Source organism: Penicillium atrosanguineum (assembly GCF_028827265.1).
Source record: "Penicillium atrosanguineum strain IBT 20685 chromosome Unknown utg000007l_segment0_segment0, whole genome shotgun sequence".
NCBI lineage: Eukaryota > Fungi > Ascomycota > Eurotiomycetes > Eurotiales > Aspergillaceae > Penicillium > Penicillium atrosanguineum.
The window spans coordinates 3,243,009-3,266,162 of record NW_026623139.1 but is presented as its reverse complement, the minus strand read 5'-3'; the positions used below and the strand labels follow the sequence as shown (position 1 = coordinate 3,266,162).

Sequence of the window (23,154 nt, the reverse complement as noted above, 5' to 3'; positions counted from 1 at the left end):
ATAATAGCCGGATGATGTCCGATCTAATTTCCATTCTCCCTGTCTCCTGAATGTTTTTCATTTAGTAGCAATCAAGTCCCTCTCACCCGCCCGGTCGTATCTTTCTCGCCTTATGTCTCGTGACTAGGCTGATTTTTATTTATCAATTTTCTAGTAAGTAATATAATAGAATGGACAATCCATGAAAGTGCCAAATCCTCTTCATCTCAAGGATAACAGTGTTGTATGTCACATATTTTCCACCCTTTGTTGTTTGTTTGGGCGGAATGCTTACCTCAGCCACGTGACCAAGCCAAACAACGTTGTCTGAGGAACGGCTTCCTCTGTTTATCCTCCTCGACTCGACTTGCACCACGCGGCGACCGCTAGCCCTGCGGATTTGGGACGACTTTCGTTTGGCTTCTCGTTTATTGTTCTTTACGACTGTTGCTTGGTGTTGCTTTGCTACCTGAATGAGTCTTGTCGCCGTGTGTCCAGCTCTGAAAAAATAACACGACCCGTGCAGGCTCTGGTTCCATCTCCCTGGTGACGGGCCTCCTCCACTTCCCAGATTGGACCGAAGACAATTCAGGATGCCTCCAGAATTAGGTGAGAATCCCCTAGCTATACATGGGAACCCGTGCTCATGATATTCATCCACAGTACGCGCCCCGTCGCAAGGAAGCGTTGTGTCGCAGACCACACAACATATGGGTCCTCACAGCCGCCCTGGCACCGCTGACCCTATGCGAGCACGATCCGAAACCATTTCGCGAGCCGGTCGTCGCCCTAGGTCTCGTGGTTCAACTGCTAGCATTCATTCCAGCACGACTCAGCAGACCCAGGACCAGCACCTCGACGGGTTTCCTCAGTTTTTACCGTCTCAGGTCGGTGCGGGACAGGCCATGTTTGGAACCAACCCGGAAGACATGATCATGCGTTTTGGAAACCAACTCGGTCAACAGTCGAATGGCGCGTCATTGGAACACCATATGCGTGACTCCCATTCCATGGCTTCGCGCCCAGATGAATTTCCCGGCCATGCCATGCACGGACACGGTCTTTCGCACCACGGGTTGCCGCCAGATATGGCATCTAATGGTCCTCCCGTACCCGTCCCTCAATATCAAGCCATATACGACAGCGGAATCGAGAATCACATTCCCGAGCATATGATGGAAGACCAAGAAGCATCTGAGCCTGGTGCCAAAAAGAAGAGGGGTTCCACCTCGACTCTTGCAAACGACAATGAACTGCGGAAGCTGCTTCGTCAATACGAAGGTTACAGCTTGCAGCAGATGGCCGCTGAGGTCATGAAGCACGAAGGGGCTGGGGGCAAGGCAGAGAAGGTGAAGCAGGTATTCGCCATGATCTGGTAAGTTGATATCGTTATCACTTTTGGGGATCATTGTTTTCTGACTTGCTTTAGGCTGCGTGAAAATTGCCGTAAGAGCAATGGTTCTGTGCGAAGAGATCGGGTGTATTGCTGTTATGCCGAGAAGTGTGGAACTGAGCGAGTGTCGGTTCTCAATCCTGCATCATTTGGTAAACTTGTCCGCATTATCTTCCCCAATGTACAGACTCGGCGACTTGGTGTTCGTGGCGAGTCCAAATATCACTATGTCGATTTGTCCGTCATTGAGGAAAAGCAACAGAAGCCTGTGCCTCAGGTCGCTCCTAATCCTCATGTCCCTGCCGGCGTTCCTGAAAGGCCCGCCAGTGGGATGCGCTCGCGAGGGTACGAGGGATCACCGTCGGTTCCTCCAGGCAGCGCGGATGGACGCTTCAGCGTCAGCCTCCCTCCACCTACAGCCGACACTGCCGTGTTCCCGTCTCCGACTACTTCTTTCGCACCCCGCTTCCCTGCCAACTCAACACCTTCGGGATGCAGCTGCCAAGGTCAATCACCCTCTGCCGCCGAGGCCATGATTACTCCCGACAATGTCGGTCAGCAAGCAGGTAAAATGATCCACCAGATGCTTCAGTTCCCCACAGACGAAGTTCCTGCCGTCGACAACGATGCTCTCATCTTGCCCGATATCCGCGGTTATCTGCCTGTGAATACGGACCCGAAGGTTGCCGAAGCGCTCGCTGCCCTCTACCGGTCTCACTGCATTTCGGTCATTGACAGCTTCCGATTCTGCAAGGAACGTAACCTTCTCAAGTACTTCTCCGCCTTCCATGGCACCCTGACTGTCCCAGTCCAGAAGTTGTTGACCCATCCCAACCTGGCACCGTGGATCAAAGAATGTGATTGGTTGATGTACCAAAAAATGATCGCTTTTGTCGCCCCTCTCACCACGCAAGTCGTGCCCAAGGTAGTTTTGGACGCCTTCAGCTCCATCTCTCATAAACTGTGCGCCCACATCGCCGAGACATTCAAGACTCACCCTTCGCATGTCTCAATCGCACGACTGATTCCCGCTCACATATTCTCCAATCTTCTCAAGCATATGCTCGATGTGAACCAAGCAGCCAACGCTGCTGCCGCATGGCTCTGCCACCCCGATAACCGCAATCAAATGTGGTATGACTTCAAGACCCTGGTGGATCCGAAAGAGATGATCACCAAAGCCAACATCCCCGCCTGCAGCCAAAAGGCTACGGAGCAAATCCTCAAGCACGATATTCGTGCCCTCCTCACACCATTGACTGATGCCGACAACACGCCGGGCCTCCCTTTCTTCGCCAAGCCGGACCTTGCGGAGGATCTGGAGGCCCACCTCCTCCCCGTTGACACCGCTTCTGGTGAAGACTATAACTTCCCTGACAAATGGGTGTCATTCATTTTGAATCTCCCGGCGGTTTTTGCCCACCACCGCTCGCAGTGTATCATTGAAAAGATTGACGCTCTTTGGGATCGTGTTCTTCACCGTCTCACTCTAGGTGGAGCAGCTAGCTTCAGTGCCTGGTGGATGACCAAAGTGTTCTTCCACGAGATGATGGTCTGGCAAGCGGAGAAGGGAGGCTTCATGCGCAGTACTGCCAACTCGCTCCAAAGCATGACTTTCGGGGCTGAACAGCCTGGTCTGGGCAACTTCAACCTAAAGCCGAACGTTGCAGGTGTTGCGCATGCCCAAGCCAAGTCCAATAGAATCCCTTCTGTGGACACCAATCAAGCTCATCGCCGAGCCGGCGATGGCGAATCTGATGTGAAACAAGTTTCCGATGAGAAGGAGCTGGCTCTTGCGGAATCGGGGTTTCAATCCCCTAACAACGATGACAGCGCAATCGATTTGGGAGATGATCCCATGATGATTGCGGTGGGTAAATACGGAGACATGATGGCTTCCGATCCTGCGGATGCGGAGGGAGATGTGGTTGTCATCTAGGGTCGCTTGATTTTCGGTTTTGTTCATTCCAGGGTTGGCAGGAGTTGGAAATATCCCAAACGGTGTTCTTGTTTTTTTCTTTTTTTCCCCTTTTTACATTTCCTTTGTCTGATGGGCGGCGTTCCTACGAATTGTTCTGCACGAAGAGACGAGCTATGAGCATGGGAATATACTTTAACGAGTCTTCCTTGCGAAATTTCCCTCCAGGGTGTTTTGTTGATCATCCATACAGCATTTAATCGGCGTGGCGGAATCCTACCAGGGCTTGGTTCTTGCTTTGCTTCCCGTTTCATCCTGTTTCTTACTTCTCGGCCTTGTGTTCCCTGGAATCAGGCCTGTCTGTGTATATACGCACCTCATACTACGTACCGGATCTGTGGCTGTACCCTGCACCATAATGGGGAGAGGCTTAATGAACGTATCCAGAAAAAATGTCTTGAAATAATAATTCTCCATGCCCCCCCCCCCCCGCTATTACAGATAAGTAACATGACAGTAAATGCCTAGAGCTTATCAGATTGTACCAAATAGCTTTAATTAGATTCTAGAATCTAGACTTCAACCCTTCCGCAGCTGAGTCACATCTCGATGGAACAACTGGCCGTGATTCGAAACGGTATCAACACACTAATCGTTACTTGCAAGCCATCTCTTGATGCATTTGGTTGGCAATCCATTGCAGACACTATCGTCTTCCGAGACTCGGATGAATTGGAGAGCTTTGCATCAGGGAACCTCTCGTCCCTGGAAGCCCTGTGCCAAAAGCTCGAGCAACGCCTGGAGCCCTTCATTGACTACAGAGACACAAAATCGTAGTATGTTGTTGGCAGATGTTCAACTGAGTTGATTCCTAGTTCAGCTCCAGTTGGCTCTCTAGGCGGCCGAGCTGTGCGCAGCGTTTCGCGCAAGGTCTGCTCCACCATTGCTTCGGCACTCTTTGACCAGAAGATGGATCTGGAAAAGGCCACTACAAGCTTAGCTTCCAAGAGTTAGTCTCGTTCCTGGGCTGGACAACTTGGTACAAAAGATGATGTGATCACGCATTGAAGCGTCGACGATCGACCCGCAACACAGGATGCTGGAGCCACGCTACGATGTTGATGCTTTTTAATTTCAAAAACTCCTTGAATTTACTACAATTAATTTACACTGCAATTTCATTTGACCATCTTCCCAGGGTGAATTGAGAATTACACATGTTGGTCAGCTCCCAACTCTCAGCGCCCATCATCGCAGGCGCATTCTCATCTTCAGCGTCTCCCGCAGCTCCAGCCACAAACAGAGCAGCCATGAAATGATCGTCGGTGGCATGTGCGTCGCGGAAGCGAGGGTGCTTCATCAAGCGAGTCATGGCACGGCGAAGCTGGGGACCAGATGTCTTGATGATAACGTCCTCAACAGCCTGTCGGAACTCCATCGCCCAATCCTCGGGTGGGGTCTCCAAAGCAAAGTTATCGCGGAACCGCATCATAGGCGCCCACCTATTCCGGTATAGATTGTGAACCGCACCTCCCGTGCCGATGAATAAGTAGTTCTCCTTTCGCAATGGACGCAGGGTAGCGCCGATTTTCAGATGGAAATGAGGATCGTAGCGAGCATTCGCTGAGACTAGTGTCGTAGGTGGGCAGCCACCGGGGAACATGCGAATCAAAATAAGGTAAACGTCATGAATCCATTCAAAATCCGTGTTACCACCAACGTTAAACCCCTCGCGAGCTAGCATCTCGATGCATCGATTCGTGGTGTCAAGGTCGGGTACGAGCTTGTAGTTGACGTATTTGTCGGGGTGGACATAGGCTACAGGGCTCTTTCCGGGGTTCGGGTTGGTTGCTAGCTCGATTTTGTCGCCCATGCAGTCCCAGTGAGCTCCCTACCATCATGGTTAGTGGTATGTTATTAGATCATGAGCTGATACTACTCACCATAATTACCACCCCCTTGATCTTTCGCGCAAGAGCTTCATCGCCGCACTTTTTCCAATAATCGGCGCTTTCCGACTCCTCTCCGAGCATCATGGTCGAGCCATGGGAAAAGAAATGCACCGGTGTGAGACCTATTCCTCGTCAGTTGAAAAAGAAAAAAGATACAAGCGGAGATACAAACTAACCCATCTTGACTATTTTTTTGACAGAGATGTGATGAACCCTGAAAAAAGACAACTTCTGAAAAGAACTTGTAAAAGGCCGTGCCTCGTAGCATATATGAGACCGGAACTCTGTATGACACCCTTGGAGGGCATCGGAAGTTGTCCCCCACATCCCGATGGGTTGAACTCAACCCCGGTCAACCCGCTTCATTAGAGGCATGCGTAAGCCTCTAGGGGCCCCTGGTCACTTGCCCCTCATTTGAAAGGTCACACTGATCGGGAAAATGGACAAACCATGAGGCCCAAACCCCCATAGCCGGCATCCTCGTTCACAAACCTGGGGAATTGCGGAGCATTTCGCGATCGCACATGACACATGACACATTGTACACCTTAGCTTCTGAACGGCAGTTGAGGCATGATCGTCGCTGGGTCCACAGATCATCAATTGCCTAGCGCACGAACGTAGGTTGTCCGGTGAGCTGCAGTGTCCCACGCTGGAGAGCTTTGGTGGCAACGGAGGTTTCTGCGCGATGGCCACATGGTCCCTGACTTCCCCAGATTTTCGGCTTCGACTGCGACTTCCCCTCAATTTGGGTGACTCCTCCTTCTCTCCTTTCCATTCCCCGGATACTCCCCCAGATGCTATCATGTTCAGTGATTCACCCGACCAGCTGAACCCTTCCTCTCCCGTCAAATCCAAGGACAAGGATGGTGGCTATTTTCAATGCGGCTTCTGTAAACGCCACTATAATCGGGCGGACCATTTAATCCGTCATGTACGATCGCATACTCGTGAGAAGCCATATGTTTGCGATGTATGCGACAAGGGATTTGCACGGCCGTCAGTATCTTCGTCCGTTGACTCACCGCCACGCCACTAACACCCCGTAGTGACCTCTTGAAGCGCCATGCCACAGGGCATGCCCATGACAAGGACCGCAAGCGCAAAAGAAGCTCGTCAATCGCAAAGCAAAGCCGCGTCTCGCAGGCTTGCAAGACATGCGCCTCCTCAAAGCTGAAATGCGACGAAGAGAAGCCTTGTCGGCGATGCCGTGAACGAAATCTTCAATGCGACTGGCAGGATGTCGTGCAGGACTCATCTCCTGAGCCACAGCACAGTATAGCCGACACCTATGATGCCGGCAATCAGCCTCTCGACACATCAGCCACGGTCGCCTTCTCTCCGATGCCTACCCCCTTGGAAGATTTCCCAGCGGCTAGCAATATCATGATGACACCAAGTGGTCCTCTCCAAGAGCAGGTCATTTCACCAGAGCTTTCCGCTAAAAACGAGCAGATGGTAGTTGAATACGGCGGTACGATTGTCCTCTATCATCTTCGGGATCAAGACATACTAATAACAGCCGATAGTGTCTCCTACCGACCATGAAAGCGGCATTTTCAGCGTCGATGGCACATTCTTCCCGAGTTTCATTCCCGACTCACTGATATCTTCCTTGAATCGATATAATGATCCATTCGACCCGTCCAGTCTGATACCCGAGTTCACACATTACCGCGCATTGGAGAATCCAGGCTACGACTTCAACTTAACAGATGGCGATTTCGGCCTGATTGACATGTATAATTCCCAGAGCTTTCCTCCAGATATCTACGGGATTGAACCACACGATCGTTTCGACGCTGATAGCGGAATTGGAATTGGCACCGAAGCCTACCACCGATCATCCTTATCCGCGTGGAAGCCCGTTCGGCAAGACCACGCATTTGGCGACCACGAGAATCTGTCTGTACCGCAAGCAATAGATAGTCCCGAAGCCATTGCCACCTCCGACCGACAGATCCTAAGCGAGCGTCTTTCGTCAAGTAGCCGAGATCTCATATTTGGACTTGTTTTGGAGATCAGCCGCGAGGCCAACATGAGTCGAATCATGAAGTCATTTCCGAGCACAGAGCTACTAGATGGATTGATTCAGCAATATTTTGAATACCAAAGCCACAGTGTGGATTCATTCATCCATGGACCGACTTTCCGTCTAAATGGTGAACATGCCAGTATTCTTGCAGCCCTGGCTGCTGGTGGTGCCGTGCGCTCGCCAATTCCTACGATCAGAAAGCTGGGCTACGCTTTGCTTGAGATTGTTCGCCTGTATATGCCTATTAAGGTACGTGAATGCCCTCTTGCGATTGACTCAATCATTTACAATTCGTAGTATGAAAAGGATAACAGTACCACGCGAGATTTGCGAACCTCGCAGACCTACGCTGTAAATCTGGATATTGGTATTTGGAGCGGCAATCGACGAAAGACGGAAATTGCAGAAAGCTTTTTACAACCTTTGATAACAATGCTTCGACGAGCCCTTCGATTCCGCCGATCGGTCTATACGGCCATCGTGCCTCTGGCGGAAGATACGGGAGACGTGTTGGAACGAAAATGGCGTGGGTGGATTGAACAAGAGTCTTTCAAGAGGTAATCACACCGGCCACAATAACTTGAATTGTGCTAACATCCCCAAGGCTTGTCTATCATGTCTTTCTCCATGATTCCCAGACAGCAATCACTCACAACGCCAACCCTTTGATATCCTATGCAGATCTTGAACTTCCACTCCCTGCCGCCCGTTCATTGTGGGAAGCAAAGACAGCCACCGAATGGAAGGAACTTTATTCCGCAACCCCTACAGAACGCGTCCCCTCCCTCGCCGATCTTCTCCGCGACATGTCGCAACTATCGGTATTCCAAGACCGCATTGACTCCCAGCTAGCGGCTCTTGTTCTCCTCCACGGACTTTCCGCTCTGATTAACGAATACCACCGGCTGAAGTTCATATCTACCAGTAACTCCAAACACTGGCATGCTCTTGTGACAAACTCTCGCCAACAAGAACTCGACCAAGCACTTCAGCATTTCCGAATGGTATGCTCAGAACTTCGAGTCCAATGCCGCCCCGAGATCACATTAGTGTGCGAAGTAGTCTCGATGCTTCTCCACATGTCTCTTGAAGAACTGCAATTGTTCGCTGGAAAGGAAGATAAACAAGAAGCCCGTCGAGTCTACCACTCGGCTCTTGAGTGGATCACAAGTTCCGATTCAAGACGAGCCATCTGGCACGCCGGACAAACCGTGCGAGCGGCTCGACGAATGGCACCCGGCTCATTAACCGGCTTCCTTGCAATTGGGGTCTACTACGCAAGTCTCGCGTTCTGGTCCTACGGCGTCGTATCCAAAGCCAAGAACACTCAGCTCACCGGTAGTCCCGCTTCTCTTTCCACTCAAGGTCCAACTGTATTCCTAGACGCGGATGAAGTAGCCGACGTTTCCAAATTCGTGACTCTTGGATGCGGCCTCCCTGCACTACAAGGACCCAGTGGACCAACTTTCCTTGCAGATCCTGGAATGACGATGCAGGCTGTCCAAGAGGTACTAAGGCCTGATGTTTCTACGAGGACACCACCGCTGGTTCAGAGTCTGGCTCAGCTTATGGGGGATCTGGGACATTGCGTATATGGAGGGGCGTGAGATTCTTCGAAATTTGAATGTAATAATAGGCGACTGAATGTGATACCCAAGCCTGACTCTATCAACCCAAGCCCTACCAGACCCATCACTATGGGTATACGGACAAATATCGCGGAACCATAGACCATTTCCGGCGGAATAGGACAGCAGGTAGAGGACTTCTATTCGTTGATCGTCCCCCGCAAGAGAAGACAGGATCGTCACTTTGACGAGCTCCAGGAGGTCAAGCATGACCAGAATGCTCTCCAGGATCAGAGGGAGAAGCTCCACAGGACGCCCAGGGTTTCCGAGTGCTATTTGAGGCCCCATATATTCCTCAGCGCGGGGCTAGTAGGCCGGCAATGTGGACAATTGACGAGAATAACCCCCATAATTCCGAGCATCCCTTTAAATAAGAGCCAATGCCCTTAATTTTAACGAAAGAATCTACATTTGCATCTTGAAAGATTCAGAATGTTGCGCTTTAGTTCACTCCTTGCGGGTCTCAGTCTACTGTCTCCTGCCGCGGGAGTTCCATCGTCCCAATTGGACACCAATAATGTCGAGCTGCCCTGGCTACCTATCCCAATTGCAGATGCAAATGCTACCCTTCAAAGCTCTCCTACTGTGTTTCCAGTGTCTATGATAAAGGGGCTGAAAAGTACAGGGATTAATGACAGCTTGGAGTCACCTCTTACATTCAACAAGGTGGGAGATATTGATATGCGTCAGTCCGATTCCCCTAATTATCTTTCGAGCTTGGCTGACATGTATACTGCAATTAACAGTCGACTACGGAATTGACGTCGCCGGTAAAGCCATTTTTGAAGTATCTCACCTTGAGGGTAATCCCAAAGTGAAGTGAAGTATACCGAAGCTTTCACGTGAGACCATTTGATATACCATCAAGTTTTAAAAAAAAAATCTAACAGTGTTCTTTAGCGGTCTCAACAATCCCCAAGCTGATGGACCTTTCGCTTTTGCCAACGCCCTAAGTGGAACATTTCGAGTGGAGACCTATAACATCACCAAAACCGGTCCCCTGAAAGGTTACTTTATTCAGGGATCGCAGAGATGGCAATCCATTAAACTTGTCAAAGGAGGAAAATTGACCATTGATAAAGCTGGTTTTGTGTCAACTGTGGATCAGAGTCCGGTACGTCCAAATATGCTTGTCAAGTTAAAGCTGGGTTCATTTTTTTTCCCACGTCAGCTTTCTTCAATGCAAGGATACTTTGCCTCAAGTAATGCCACATATACCGATATCTGGACCCTTGTACCAAGAACGCAGCAACTAGCTTGTTACAACCCAAAGACCCAGACTTCGACGTGGGAGATCACCCCGCAAGGCGCTTATATTCGAGGTCAAAAACCTGCCACAACTGCCCAAGTAGTGAACCTGGCTAATTATACCTTATCATTTGAGATGATGATCGATTTTGGTGGTACTGGCTGGAGAGTTGATACCGAAATAGATACAATCCAGGCTACAGGACCCATTTGTAAGAGAGAACTCCCGATGGCCAATGTATTGTCGGGTTGGCTAACGAAATGTCAATCCACAGTTGTTCTCACAAGTGACTACCCAGAAGGCTCATTTGCAAATATTGATCGTTCCCTGGTGCCCTCCACACTCTCATTTTGAGCCGAGGCTGGTCACTGCAGAACCAAATCTCTCTACCTGGATATGTGCTAGATAAATTTCCATTCGAATTTGTGAGTCCCAGTCCGATAAAATAATTTTAGAACCACAATACTAACAGAAGGCTCGAATAGAATGTGACCGAGAAAATGTGGCATACTATCAAGACTGTATCTCCAGGTGATGACACATATACCGTCTACTTAGATGGCCACCAAATTGCAAACTTCAACATCAGCTCCTACGGCATCGGTGATCCAAACACCTAAATCTCAGGAGGCACTTACAAAAGTTTCAGCTTTTGACCGTGGCAAGATCAAGTCGCCTACATACGAAACGTGACAGCAACCCTCAGCACAGGAAAGGAGGTCTATAACAACCCAATGATGTCAGATAATTTTTTGACCGAGTACGGCGTCCAGACAAATGATGCATATGCATGTTCTGACTCCGGGAAAACTGGCTAGGTGATAGACTCATTTCCTCGCGCACGATCATGGTCAGCACTCAACAAAGCGAGTACGTCTGGGGTCTAGCGGAGCAGATATTTACAAGGCAAATTACCTCGGGTCAAGTACCCTCGAATACACTGTTCAGCCCACTGGATACTCAGAGCGTGTTGATTCGAACGGCGAATGTTGATCCACTCCTTGTTGATTATAACATTGATTTTATGCAGGTTATTTATGATTACTGGTTACGATCGGGGAATGATACCTTCCTGGAGATGTTTTGGCCTCAGATGGTTGCTAGTACGAGTTATGCCGTGTCGCGGGCTCTGGATGAAGGCACTCAGCTGTTTGGAGCGCCCTATGGTTCATCTGGAACGACCCTTAATGGTGAAAAAAGACAAGCTCTTGGACCTTCAAATACCGTTTCGATGGTTATTGGCCTAGAGAGGATGGCTGATATGGCAGCTCACCTAGGGCACTATTCCTCTGAGTCCTTTTACCGGGGACAGGCACAGCTTTCCAGAGATGCGATTGAATCTTTGTTTTGGAACGAAACTGGTGGTTACTTCTCCGGGGCGCTTGGACGCACTGGGTACGATCTCATGGATATCGCACATGTTCTTCTGGCGGGAGTTGGCACTGCAGGGCAACGAAATGAATTCATTGAAAAGTTGCCAAGCCTCCAAGTGCCCGCTGGTCATACCAATGGAATACGGTACTATGAGACACCTGGCATCGTGAATCCATATTTTATGAGTTTCTTGCTAGAGGGGTTGGCCATTTCTAATCGGACTGCATTAACTCAAGAGTTGCTGGATGCAACGTGGAGCCCGATGGTAAGAAGGGATAGAAACTATACTGGAGCATATTGGGAGTATATTGTGAGTGAACAGTCGTCCTTATATTCCGTATTTTGTTGACATTTGAACGTTATCAGAGTACCGATGGTACTTATCCCGGCCTTGACCTGTTCACAGGCCAAAGCCATTCCTGGGGTAGCTATCCACCCGTCTTACTTAGCGAGTATGTGCTAGTAGTACGACCTGCTTCCGCTGGGTACAAAGATTTCTTCATCGCTCCCCTTCCAGATTTCAAGACGGGATGGGTCCACGGACGTGTGCCCACCCCTGTAGGAATTATATATGCTGCCTGGGGATATGATTCGAAAGGGAAGGTTATGATGGAGATTCAAGCACCCGAGGGTCTCAAGGGTGCAATCGTTCCGCCCTTTTGGGGTAATTACTCGGTCGATGGTATCAGTGGGTTTACCGGCGACAAGGCTTTCACTGGTGGGTCAAAGCGAGTACTCATTGTGCAGGATTGAGAGTTCCAATTTTGAAAATACCTTGACCTTGGAATTTTCTCGCTCGCTATGTACATATTCTATGGAGAGAGCACTAGTTCTCTACTTTTCTGCGTGCTATAGTTAGACCTCGGTATTTCAAGTATAACGCGAGGAAAAAGCTGTCTGTGCGCAGGGCCAGACAACGCGAATACTCGCCGGGAAGTCCTAAAATCATCAGGTAAGAGATAAATGCAGTTGGAATAAGGCGTCTCGGCGGTTACCGGTATCATGAGCTATTAGACTTCCGCAAATTTAGAAATGAGTTGAGGCAAAAGTTTGACAGAACCGCTTCCGTCCACATTCCGAAACGCGAGCTCCCCACGCTTCACCCGAATGCGGGGCAACATTGAGATCGGAGTCGGCGCCGAGGCCGATTGTAAACAAGCTTTGAAGAGCTTTATGATCAATTGTATCCTAATAGCTTGCTATATAATGCAAATGTGAAGGTATTGACCAGAATCATCAAGACAACCTCGCTCGCAGTATCCACAAATTCCCGATCCATCACGATGATTCTTAAGTTGAAGCAACAAAATCCTGCAAGTGCAGGCTCCGCGCCTGTGACAGACACGCCTACAGTTGTGCGTGGTGTCATCGACGACATTCGGGCCAATGGTGATCAATCAGTTCGAGCTTACTCCGAGAAGTTCGACAAATGGAGCCCTGCAAGCTTCAGGCTCTCGCAAGATGATATCAATAATATTATCTCGTCTGTTCCGCAACAGATCCTTGATGATATCAAACAAGTGCAGGAAAATGTTCGAGCCTTTGCCATGGCTCAGAGGGCGTCGATCAAAGACTTCGAAATGGAGATTCGTCCCGGTGTTCATTTGGGCCAGAAGAATATTCCGATCAATTCAGTTGGCGCGTAAGTTCTTTGGGCTTTCAATTACATAGGGAAAGTGCTGATTACTCTACAGATACATCCCTGGCGGTCGCTATCCTCTCCTGGCCTCGAGCCACATGACAATTCTCACTGCCAAGTGTGCAGGGGTCCCTCATGTTACCGCGTGTACACCTCCCATTGCCGGAAAGATCCCAGCAAATACAGTTGCGGCAATGCATTACGCCGGTGCAGACGACATTTATATCCTAGGTGGCGTGCAGGCAGTTGCAGCTATGGCGGTGGGTACCGAGACGATGAAGAAGGTGGACTTCATTGCTGGACCTGGTAATGCTTTTGTCGCCGAGGCCAAACGCCAGCTATTCGGAGAAGAGATCGGCATCGATCTACCGGCTGGACCAACGGAGATCCTAATCGTCGCAGATGAACATGCCGATCCTTTCACTGTTGCCACTGATCTCTTGTCACAGGCCGAACATGGCCCTGACTCCCCTGCAGTCCTTATCACGAACTCTCAAAGCGTGGGTAAAAAGACAATCGACGAGGTCAATCGACTACTGGAGATCCTCCCCACCGCCGACGTTGCAGGAGTTTCCTGGGATCGTTTGGGAGAAGTAATTGTTGTGGAGAACCTGGATGAAGCATACGAAATCGCCGATGAGTATGCCTACGAGCATGTGCAGATCCTCACACAAAAGCCACGCGAAGCATTGGAAAAGATGTCCAATTATGGTGCTCTGTTTCTTGGCGAGAAGACCTGCGTTTCATACGGTGACAAGTGCATCGGCACTAACCACGTCCTCCCGACTCGAGGTGCAGCTAGGTATACAGGTGGACTGTGGGTGGGCAAGTACTTGAAGACCGTGACTTACCAAGAAGTGACTTCACCGCAAGAAAGTGGTGAACTGGGTCGCTTATGTGGCAGAGCTGCTAGGGCAGAGAATTTCGAAGGTCACGCACGATCTGGCGATGCTCGGGCTCATCAGTATTTGGGAGATAAATTTGATTGGATCTAGACTCGCCATCGATAAACAAATGCAGCCCCTGTATGCAGAATGAAGTTTTTTTTTAGAAATCAAGGAAGAAACAGCCTGAATGGATAGAGCTTAATTCATCTATGAGTTGACAGAGCAAAGATCCCCAGGCTCTGAATTCTATTAAACTCTTTGCGGAGTCTGACGTCCAAGTCTCCACCTGGTCCACCGTGCATCGCGGGGCAGCTCATAGTTCTTTTTTTTTTCTCTTTTTCATGCTCATATCAGTGTGTGGCGTTACAATTTATGAGCTGCGGTTTTACATTCCTACTTTATATCCTCTAGTTAAATGAATGACATAGAAACATTGCGTTGACGGTATTTTGAACTATGGGACTTTGGAACGTGGTCGGTGTCTTCTCTGTCAAGCCTAGCGTGGAAATCCTCTTCTATATTATTCGCACCACGCAAGGACTATCAGGGGGAGTCCTTTTATCTGGATCGATGAGTATTTTAGGTCGAGTCTAGAATCCAAGGTATCGAAAGAATCAAGGTTTCTCTGCTATGGCCGACACTTCACCCTTTGGCTTTTGGCTCGGTGCTATTCAAGGTGGCGCTCTGAAATTCCATCTCAAATGGATATTTGGCAATAATACGATACTATCGGGCATGTGTTAAGTCGCTGCCTGTGTGACTATTCCTTCGTTGAAGCCCGTCGCAGATATCGTGGGCACCGAAGCACCGACGATCCGGCAATTCGACTTTATCGGAGCATCGATTGCAGTATCTGGATGCGTCTGCCTTCTTTTCGGTCTTACACAAGGGCCAGTGGCGGTGTGGTAATCCTATACTTACTCGTTAGTGATAGTCGGCATCCTGCTGATTGTGGCATTCTTCTTCTCGAGCGTTGGGTCGAACGTCTACTAATGCCCAACCGGCTTTAGAAGAAGAAAGGATTTACACCACTCATGATCGCTTATTTCCTAGGATTTGGTGCCTTTTCCGGAGCCTGGCAGTTTACGTCGTTCAGTGCTGGCTACGAATCCAACACACCGCACCAATCATAGTAGCCCGTTACCTTCTTCCAAACTCCATCGTTGGTATGCTAGCCACATGGGTCGTGGGCAAGACCCTACGCGTGGTGCCAGGGCACTACATCTACCTTGCAGCCATGCTCGCCTTCATACTCGGCTCAGCATTATTTCTACCCTAGACGTCAGCAACTACCTACTGGGTACTATCCTTCCCGAGTATTGCGCTCGTCAAATTCGAGTCGGATCTCTTATTCGCAGCCGCATCGATTTATATTATCAGTAATGTGCGCCAATCCTACCAAGGAAGTGCAGGCAGTCTGCTTGTGACCGTGCGCAACTTGAGTACAGCCGTCATGACATCGCTAACAAACGCGATTGGAAATAACTGGATAAGGCCCCTTCGGTGATTTTGACTTGGAGGGTTTGCGAGCGGTTTGGTGGTTTGGACTGGTAGCTGAAATCATTGCGGCTCTGATTACTTTGATTTGGGTGAGAATCCCTGAGGAGGAAGAGAAGGTGCATGTTCTTTGAGCGATTAGGCAAAATTCTGTTTTGAGGTCTGTACATTCTACTGGCATAGTGTATACGAATCTACTTCCAGTCAACACTAAATCAGTCTTCACTTGGCTAGGCAGCCATCTTCCTGAGATAGTGTATGTTACGACCGTCAATACAATACAGTACATAATCCGGGCGTAACTTACGTCACAAAAAAGGTAGCTCTCTTCTCACATGATTGGCCTAGATCATGGAATCTTCAGTTAGCCAAGGAAATAGTGTCAGCAACTTGCATTAGCGCCATTCAAATATCCGCCTGTACGTCGCAAACAAGATAGAGGAGCGGACTTTAGTGTCTTCATTATCATTCATTCGTTTATCTTAAATGTAGCGAAATATCAATTTTTCACCACGTTTCGCTCGCCAAGCGTTGGTAGAATTCATCAGTTCAGGACACCCTCTCACAACCCATTGCCATTTCTTGAGGAACGCCTCGGTGAGCTCCCAATTCTTCACATCCCACGGCTCTCCCCATACCAGTAAACCGGCATTGCCAGCCTCTGGGGAATTCCAGAACCCCATGATATCATGACAAAGTTCATCATCATCCCAATCATCGCCCGCTTGAATCAAGTTGTCGCGCATTTTCGGCAATGGGAAGAAATCGAGCCAAGGATGATGTGGTACTGTTCGTTGGATCTTGGTCGGTCGAAGGCTAAGAGGCATATCGGAAATATCAATTGATATTAATGCCTCCTGGCTTGTAGCAAAGTTGAAAGGTGAGATCGCGTCGTCGGTCATTTCATCCATGTTGAATCCAATACTTTTCAAATTATGCCCACACGCTCGGAAGACATTGACCCTTGTGAGCGTAAGAAGTTGATCGGAGGCGGGGTCTCCGAGCATATAGCTCTGGTAAGCTTTTTCAGCAAACTGTTTCAAAAGCATTTGCACAAGCCCAGGTGGTAGACATGTACTGCCTTTCTTATCGGATGGAGAGCTGGCAGAGACACTTCCACCAGAGGAACTGCCCCCAGATCGCACTACCGCAGAAGACGGAGAAGCGACCGTGTTTTTAGAATCTCCATCCTTTTTAGCCTGTCGCTGGCGTCGACCTAACATCCATCAGCATCACTCGTTCATACAGTATCGGAGAGAAACATACGATGGGCCCGCTGATTAATCCGATTTTGCCGTCTTCGCCTCTCAGCCGGGTCCGTCAGGCCCGCCCAATCATCAACGACTTCATCGCCGGGCGCAGGGATCGCCTGCTCGATCTCAGGTGGAGTGGCCATGGGTGTCGGCGCTAGGTCTGGCTAAGTTGTCGCTAGGGAGTACAGCGTCAGCAGGACCGAGGTGAAGTAGAGGATGGGAGGCGAGTTCCTCTTATGCGGGCCGTGACGCCAAGTCCCTGTTCTGTCTCCACCAATCATGTCTGCGTCTTGGCAGGGATGCGCACGGAGTTAGGAGATTCGGTTTTGTATTGTATTCAACTGTGGTTTACCGTACGGGTGTTCCACGGTCGAGAGATCTCTATAGAAGGCTTGGAAAATGAGGATCTTTCGCAGTCTGTGACATCACAAACTCTATCGATATTAAGAGACCGACTGCAAATCAAATCAAAGTCTTCTATTCAGCTGGCAATAAAGAGTGCGACTTTGTATCTTTGAATTTCTTAAATTTCTTAAATTGATTCAGATTGCGAAAGCTGGTTGGTTAGAGCTTCGCTCAACTATGTGCAGAATTGCCAGCTTTAGTCCATCACGTCAGTCATCATAATGGGGTATATGAAGGAGAGCAGAGAACAAGTGAAGTCGTAAAGCAATGCAGAAGTCATGATCCATATCTATGATTGGTGTAGACGGATCAGGGACAGGGTCATGGTCAGGGGGCATCCAAAGGTTTTCGGGCAGTCACCACAGAGACCGGGAGGTAAGCGTGGGTCTTATAATCACGGATACTGGAGCGCATCTTTGCCAGATACACTTGGGCCTGTACATAGGGCCATTCCAATACCGTGGTGAGAAGCCGAAGCATGAAGCCTTCGATCCCACTATCGAGTCGAAATTGGTTGAATCGCCCTAACTTATGCAGTTTTGGGTCATCGCTCCACCTGCTACTTGTGTTAGCTTACTTCTGGCCATCGCCTGCGGATAAAAACTCACCCATTCATCGGCCATTTATACCGGTGCTCCACGACTTCTTCAAAGCCAAGATTCCGTAACCGATCGGCACTCTCTTCCCAGATCGTGAAGCTCTTGCCGAACTTCTGTCCGGCTTGAAGAGCTGTTTCTCCCCACATGTGAAAGAAATGGTCGGAACCCATAGTCGAATCATCGGCCACGGGTGCGACAGAATGTTCAACGACTTCGATATGGCCCCCAGGCTTTAGCGCACTCATGCATTCCTGGAAAAAATGATTCCAATCGGGTATACATCCAAACAGCTCCCGAACATGGATAAAGTCAAATCTTTCTGGTTCGTATGTCCATGGCATTGTCATATCATCGACTTCGAATGTACAGTTGGGCGGTACGAAGTTCGGTTGGATTGGTGACAGATCCACGCCGGTCACCTGGGCGCTTGGGTATTGATCGGCCATGTCACTATAGAAGTAAGTCAAAGAGTCTCAACCTGAACAAGTTACTGATTGTGTTTCACATACATAGCCCATATCCCCGTTCCAGTACCAACATCGAGGATTTCCTGTCCAATCAGAAGCCGAGCGGATGGTGTCATGCAGTACAAAAATACCTGTGGTTGTCGCAAGGGAGCTAGATGCAGTTTCCCATCAAGCGTAATTAGATACATATCATGCGCGAGGTTCTGCTGCTCGTTGGCACTATCATCGTTGGGTCCCTGGACCTGTCAGTTCAAAGCGGGCCCGTGGATCGAAGCTCGGGACCCCACGCACCCAGTAAGCACCGTCTCTGAAAGCGTGGTACCGTCGCCCAAACTCGAACCGATACGCCGTCATGTGGTCCGATAGACTCTGAGTGTCATCTATTAGGAGTGAGTCGTCACCATACGCTGAGTCGCTGTCACTTTCGGCCAGCTGCAGGTATGAGGGTGGAGCGGACTCGGCTAGACGAGTCAGGAGGTCCGAACTGAGGCCGGAACCTGGTTGTTCGGGGGACATGTCGCCGTCCTCGACATCCAGGGGTATACTCATGGCTGGCTACCGTCGACAGCAGCATTATTTGTCCTAGGAGAGCATTGAAAGGAAAGCCCAGACGGTCGGAGTCGAGCTTACGGGGCAATGCACAAAACACGTGATCAGAACCAGTTTGCTGGGTTCTACTCGTTCTTCCAACATTGGTTTTGATAATTGAATACTACATATCTAGTTCATTGCTCGAGCTAGCGAAATTGTGCATATGCAAAGTCGGCGGGAGTCAAGCACCTTTGTCGTTCCCCAAAAGCGTAAAGCCCCAGCATCATTCCTATTTACTTGTTAGTATGCAGCTTTCCCTTTTTTTCTCAGTGTAATTCTACCTGTAAATGGAGCACCAATTGGCGGTGCTCTAGTCGCAGCTTGGTTCGAAATACTGCCAATCCATTCGACGCGGTCCTTCGATTCACGATATCCAAAGCGATACTTGTTGCCGCATTCCACCACAAGTACAATAGTTGACGAGCACAAACCCCGCTCTACTATCTTACCTTCTGATGGCTGAAAACGAATTATTCGACCGTCACCTCGTTTCCGAATGCCGATACTGCTATAGGTGAAATAGTTCCACCAGCAAACCGTGCCTGCTTCTGTGTACTCGGAAGTCGGCTCAAAGGTCAACTCCGTCTCCCAAGTACAGTGGCGGTGAGCTTGTTTACGTAGCAGCAATGTGGGACAAGCGGGAACGGAAAGGTTGTAAGGTCCACCATAGAGGCGGAGATAGTTAGGTCGCTCAGTGAGTGAATAGTCGACCGTGAAAGGCGTATCTGCCTTGAACTCAGCCAGGATTCAAACTCAGTTTCAATCATCTTACTCTTGCGATACCATCCCAGTTGCATTTTGGGGCCGGTGAAATCATCTCTCCAAGAGACGGGAATTACATGTTGATAAAGACCTGGCCCGACAGACTGGAGTGTGATCTTCTCACCCCCGTTAAAAACCGGCCAGTCGTTGTGCCACTCGACTGTAACGAGAAATGATTCGCGTCCTGATAGAGTTAGTTGGTCCATTGGCGATGAGAGTCACCAACCTAGCACCGATTCTTCCCATTCTTTGCCTCGCCGCATAGGTCGCACACCCAGAAGCACTGCCCACCACTGCCCATTGACACCTTCGACCAAATCAGCATGGCCGGTGTTTTGCACTTCATCCTCCACACCATTGAGCCAGAGCGGATTGTTTGGCCCAACTTCCCAGGGTCCAAGTGGTCCACTCTCACTGCGACAAACCCATTCGCTATGGCCACTCTCAGTGCCTCCTTCTGCCGTAAACAAGTACCAGTAACGATCGCGCTTGAAGATATGAGACCCTTCTGCAACGCCGGAAGATGATTCACGAATCAACTTGGGCTCCGAGGTCGAACGTCCGGTAGGCAGATCCACGGTACAGATGTGGATGGCAAAATCTTTGAGCTTAGCACCGGGCGTTGGTTGGAGTTTACGATAGGTAGACGACAAATACACAGTCCCATCGTCATCCCAAAAGAGCTATTCATGTTACTTCCAGTAAATGCCTCTGCGGTGAAGGATAACTCACATCCTGATCAAACCCAACCTGATCAAAGTAAATTGGATCAGACCACGAATCATCATCCCAGATATCAGTTGTCTTTACATAGAATCCCTGAGGCCAAACCCGATCATCCTGTTGGGGTCTATACCGCTGGAAACTAGCAGCAACTATGTAGAAAACACCGCGATGGTACCGAATCGTCGTAGCCCACACACCACCCCCAGGCTCCGGCGTATGGATTTGAAACTTGGAGGGTCTCGTCAAAGCATGACCAATCAAAGACCACTGTATAAGATCACGGCTGTGGTATATCGGGGCGCCGGGGAAATATTCGAATGTTGAAGTCACGAGGAAGAAGTCATGATCTACCCGGACGATGGAGGGGTCTGGGTTGAAGCCAGGGATTATGGGGTTGGTGAAACTCATGGTTTTGTTTAGGCGATCCTACGTTTTCAGATTCAGGTCAGATCGTGCAGGTTTATAAACGCGGAGAAATTGCGGGTTTTTTGGGTTGGTTTGTTTGATTGGTGGAGAATTAAGGCATGTCCGAGGTAAACAGAGAGACGAGGTCAAACCTAGATTTGATTGTAAGGAACGAGGTAAATTGGGCTCTTGAATGCCTAGAACATGTATCAAATCTCTTTGATTATGTTAATCAGGAAGGCAGCTGCACGCTAATGTGCTCTCTTGGTCATTTTGAATGAGTAAATCGAGTTTAGAGGCTTAAGAGTCAAATTGTAGATTTATTCGATTCCGCTCTTCAACATGTGCAACTTTTCATCTACCTACCAAACCAGCCTTATTTTATTCCAAAACACACCAGGTAAATAGAGCAGTCCATGACTCCGATTCGCTATGAATCTCGCTCGAACCCCGCATCTCCACGTGATGGCCTAGGGTCTCAACCCCACACCGATTTCAGCCGGATCGGGAAACTCCGACGCCAAGCATCTCCGCATGGGCGAGTGGGCCTTACTCAGTCGAACAGAATTGGATCATGTTTCGATGCGAGACTGCAAAAATCTCAATCCTATCTTCTCGCGTATCGCTTTCAGATGCCCTACTCTTGTACTGATAGCTAACACTCAGTATGACCTCAACCTGTGTAGTCCAGGAACAGTCGCACGATGCAAACATCACTCTCGAGGCTCTTCCTCGACAGATTCCGGGATCAGAATCTCTTACTGATGGCTCGCATGGCTTTCTAGCACTGGAAAAGTGGAATCAACCTCGTATCAACACTTATCGCTCTTTCTCGACCTTTTGGAGTTTCCTAGTGATGGGAGCGAATGATGCGGCATACGGTGTAAGTACTGTTTCTTGGCGATGCGATCCAGACTTGCTAACTCGGATTTTCTTTTATGGTAAAAGGCTTTGATTCCCTATGTAAGTTAATCTTATCTAAATGACGAATTTCAGGTTAACAACTATCCAGCTCGAAACGTACTACAACCTGTCATATACGATCGTCTCACTTGTATTCCTATCACCTCTGGTTGGCTATACTCTTGCAGCCTTTCTCAACCACCGAATCCACACCATTTTGGGACAGCGTGGTGTAGCATTTATTGGACCAAGTTGCCATCTGATCGCCTACGTCGTGAACTGCACACATCCACCGTACCCCGTACTCGTGGTCGCATTCATCTTCGCTGGCTTTGGAAATGGCCTGGAGGATGCCGCCTGGAATGCCTGGATAGGTAATATGGCCAATGCTAACGAGCTGCTGGGTTTTCTGCACGGTGTATATGGCGCTGGTGCGGTCCTGAGTCCGTTGATCGCGACTTCAATGATCACCAGAGCCAATCTACCCTGGTACTATTACTATTATGTCATGGTGAGTTCTTTCTTTCCTTCTAAAATGACCATTTATTGAGACATTCCTTCAGGTTGGATGTGCTGTCGTCGAGCTTGCGGCATGTGGTACTTTCTTCTGGGAATCTACGGGCGCGGTATTCCGTGCAGCCAACTCCCACTCGGTCGGAGATAATAAGAAAGGCGGTCTTAAAAATGCCCTATTCAAGCGCCCATCGGCCCGGGTCACCTGGTTATGTGCTCTGTTTCTGCTAGGTTATGTTGGAGTGGAAGTTGCATTGGGTGGTTGGATTGTCACCTACATGATCCGGGTCCGACACGGGGCCCCATTCGCTAGCGGCATGACGGCCACTGGATTCTGGCTTGGTATAACTGTCGGTCGAGTCACTTTGGGGTTCGTAACTCCACGAGTGGGCGAAAAGATAGCGATCGCAGTAAGACTCTTCCGAAGCAATCTGAAGACGAAGCTAACAGTCCTGTCTGCAGGCTTATATTGTGTTGTCCATGGCATTCGGTCTAGTCCTGTGGCTCGTGCCTCAATTCTATGCGTCCGCGGTGGCCGTTTCCCTGCAGGGCTTCTTCCTAGGCCCTCTCTTCCCGGGCGCAATCGTGATGATCACGAAGCTTCTCCCGCGACACCTCCACGTCAGTTCGATCGGATTCACAGCCGCATTTGGAGGCAGTGGAGCAGCCATCCTGCCCTTCGCCGTGGGAGCGCTGGCACAAGCGAAAGGAGTCAGCGTGTTGCAGCCGTTCATCATCGCTCTATCGGGAGCCATCTTCGTCGCGTGGCTGGGATTACCGCGGGTGTCGAAAGTGCGACGGAATGAATAGGTCGAAGACATTCTTTCTTAACCCTAGCTCGTGCCTTTCACAAGCGTCCGCCTCAATGATCTGACATGTGAAAATCGGGACCAATCTTCTTATCTGATCCGAGTTGCATTTAAACTCCCGACCCGCGCCCCCGATGACCCTGCATCTAGTTTGGCATATCCTTCGATTG

The 23,154-nt window shown here is 49.5% G+C and overlaps 9 protein-coding genes across 9 annotated transcripts; 6 read left to right on the top strand and 3 right to left on the bottom strand.

Annotated features, from left to right (window-relative positions):
* Positions 1-572: 572 nt before the first annotated feature.
* On the top strand, positions 573-3,311 carry N7443_009445 (RFX family transcription factor; the record flags this gene model as incomplete). The annotated part of the gene is made up of 3 exons (XM_056889501.1): positions 573-588; positions 643-1,354; positions 1,409-3,311. 3 exons carry the CDS (start codon positions 573-575, stop codon positions 3,309-3,311), a joined length of 2,631 nt encoding a protein of 876 aa, XP_056738803.1.
* A 588-nt stretch (positions 3,312-3,899) lies between these two features.
* Positions 3,900-4,422, top strand: N7443_009444 (Cytochrome P450 E-class group I; the record flags this gene model as incomplete). The annotated part of the gene is made up of 3 exons (XM_056889500.1): positions 3,900-4,126; positions 4,166-4,299; positions 4,361-4,422. The coding sequence occupies 3 exons, from the start codon at positions 3,900-3,902 to the stop codon at positions 4,420-4,422; spliced, it is 423 nt and encodes a 140-aa protein (XP_056738802.1).
* A 33-nt stretch (positions 4,423-4,455) lies between these two features.
* N7443_009443 (DODA-type extradiol aromatic ring-opening family dioxygenase) lies at positions 4,456-5,422 on the bottom strand (the record flags this gene model as incomplete). The annotated part of the gene is made up of 3 exons (XM_056889499.1): positions 4,456-5,181; positions 5,234-5,364; positions 5,419-5,422. 3 exons carry the CDS (start codon positions 5,420-5,422, stop codon positions 4,456-4,458), a joined length of 861 nt encoding a protein of 286 aa, XP_056738801.1.
* A 508-nt stretch (positions 5,423-5,930) lies between these two features.
* Positions 5,931-8,884, top strand: N7443_009442 (uncharacterized protein; the record flags this gene model as incomplete). Its single annotated transcript, XM_056889498.1, has 5 exons — positions 5,931-6,241; positions 6,292-6,716; positions 6,772-7,526; positions 7,575-7,834; positions 7,882-8,884. The coding sequence occupies 5 exons, from the start codon at positions 5,931-5,933 to the stop codon at positions 8,882-8,884; spliced, it is 2,754 nt and encodes a 917-aa protein (XP_056738800.1).
* Positions 8,885-11,001: 2,117 nt separating this feature from the next.
* Positions 11,002-12,281, top strand: N7443_009441 (uncharacterized protein; the record flags this gene model as incomplete). The annotated part of the gene is made up of 2 exons (XM_056889497.1): positions 11,002-11,838; positions 11,895-12,281. 2 exons carry the CDS (start codon positions 11,002-11,004, stop codon positions 12,279-12,281), a joined length of 1,224 nt encoding a protein of 407 aa, XP_056738799.1.
* A 530-nt stretch (positions 12,282-12,811) lies between these two features.
* On the top strand, positions 12,812-14,162 carry N7443_009440 (histidinol dehydrogenase family protein; the record flags this gene model as incomplete). The annotated part of the gene is made up of 2 exons (XM_056889496.1): positions 12,812-13,170; positions 13,223-14,162. The coding sequence occupies 2 exons, from the start codon at positions 12,812-12,814 to the stop codon at positions 14,160-14,162; spliced, it is 1,299 nt and encodes a 432-aa protein (XP_056738798.1).
* A 1,871-nt stretch (positions 14,163-16,033) lies between these two features.
* N7443_009439 (DUF3425 domain-containing protein) lies at positions 16,034-16,947 on the bottom strand (the record flags this gene model as incomplete). Its single annotated transcript, XM_056889495.1, has 2 exons — positions 16,034-16,767; positions 16,818-16,947. 2 exons carry the CDS (start codon positions 16,945-16,947, stop codon positions 16,034-16,036), a joined length of 864 nt encoding a protein of 287 aa, XP_056738797.1.
* A 589-nt stretch (positions 16,948-17,536) lies between these two features.
* N7443_009438 (uncharacterized protein) lies at positions 17,537-20,762 on the bottom strand (the record flags this gene model as incomplete). Its single annotated transcript, XM_056889494.1, has 8 exons — positions 17,537-17,765; positions 17,818-18,258; positions 18,318-18,511; positions 18,567-18,826; positions 19,316-19,591; positions 19,639-19,812; positions 19,855-20,311; positions 20,361-20,762. 8 exons carry the CDS (start codon positions 20,760-20,762, stop codon positions 17,537-17,539), a joined length of 2,433 nt encoding a protein of 810 aa, XP_056738796.1.
* Positions 20,763-21,426: 664 nt separating this feature from the next.
* N7443_009437 (uncharacterized protein) lies at positions 21,427-22,985 on the top strand (the record flags this gene model as incomplete). Its single annotated transcript, XM_056889493.1, has 5 exons — positions 21,427-21,642; positions 21,708-21,722; positions 21,772-22,173; positions 22,226-22,585; positions 22,638-22,985. The coding sequence occupies 5 exons, from the start codon at positions 21,427-21,429 to the stop codon at positions 22,983-22,985; spliced, it is 1,341 nt and encodes a 446-aa protein (XP_056738795.1).
* Between the last annotated feature and the right edge of the window lie 169 nt (positions 22,986-23,154).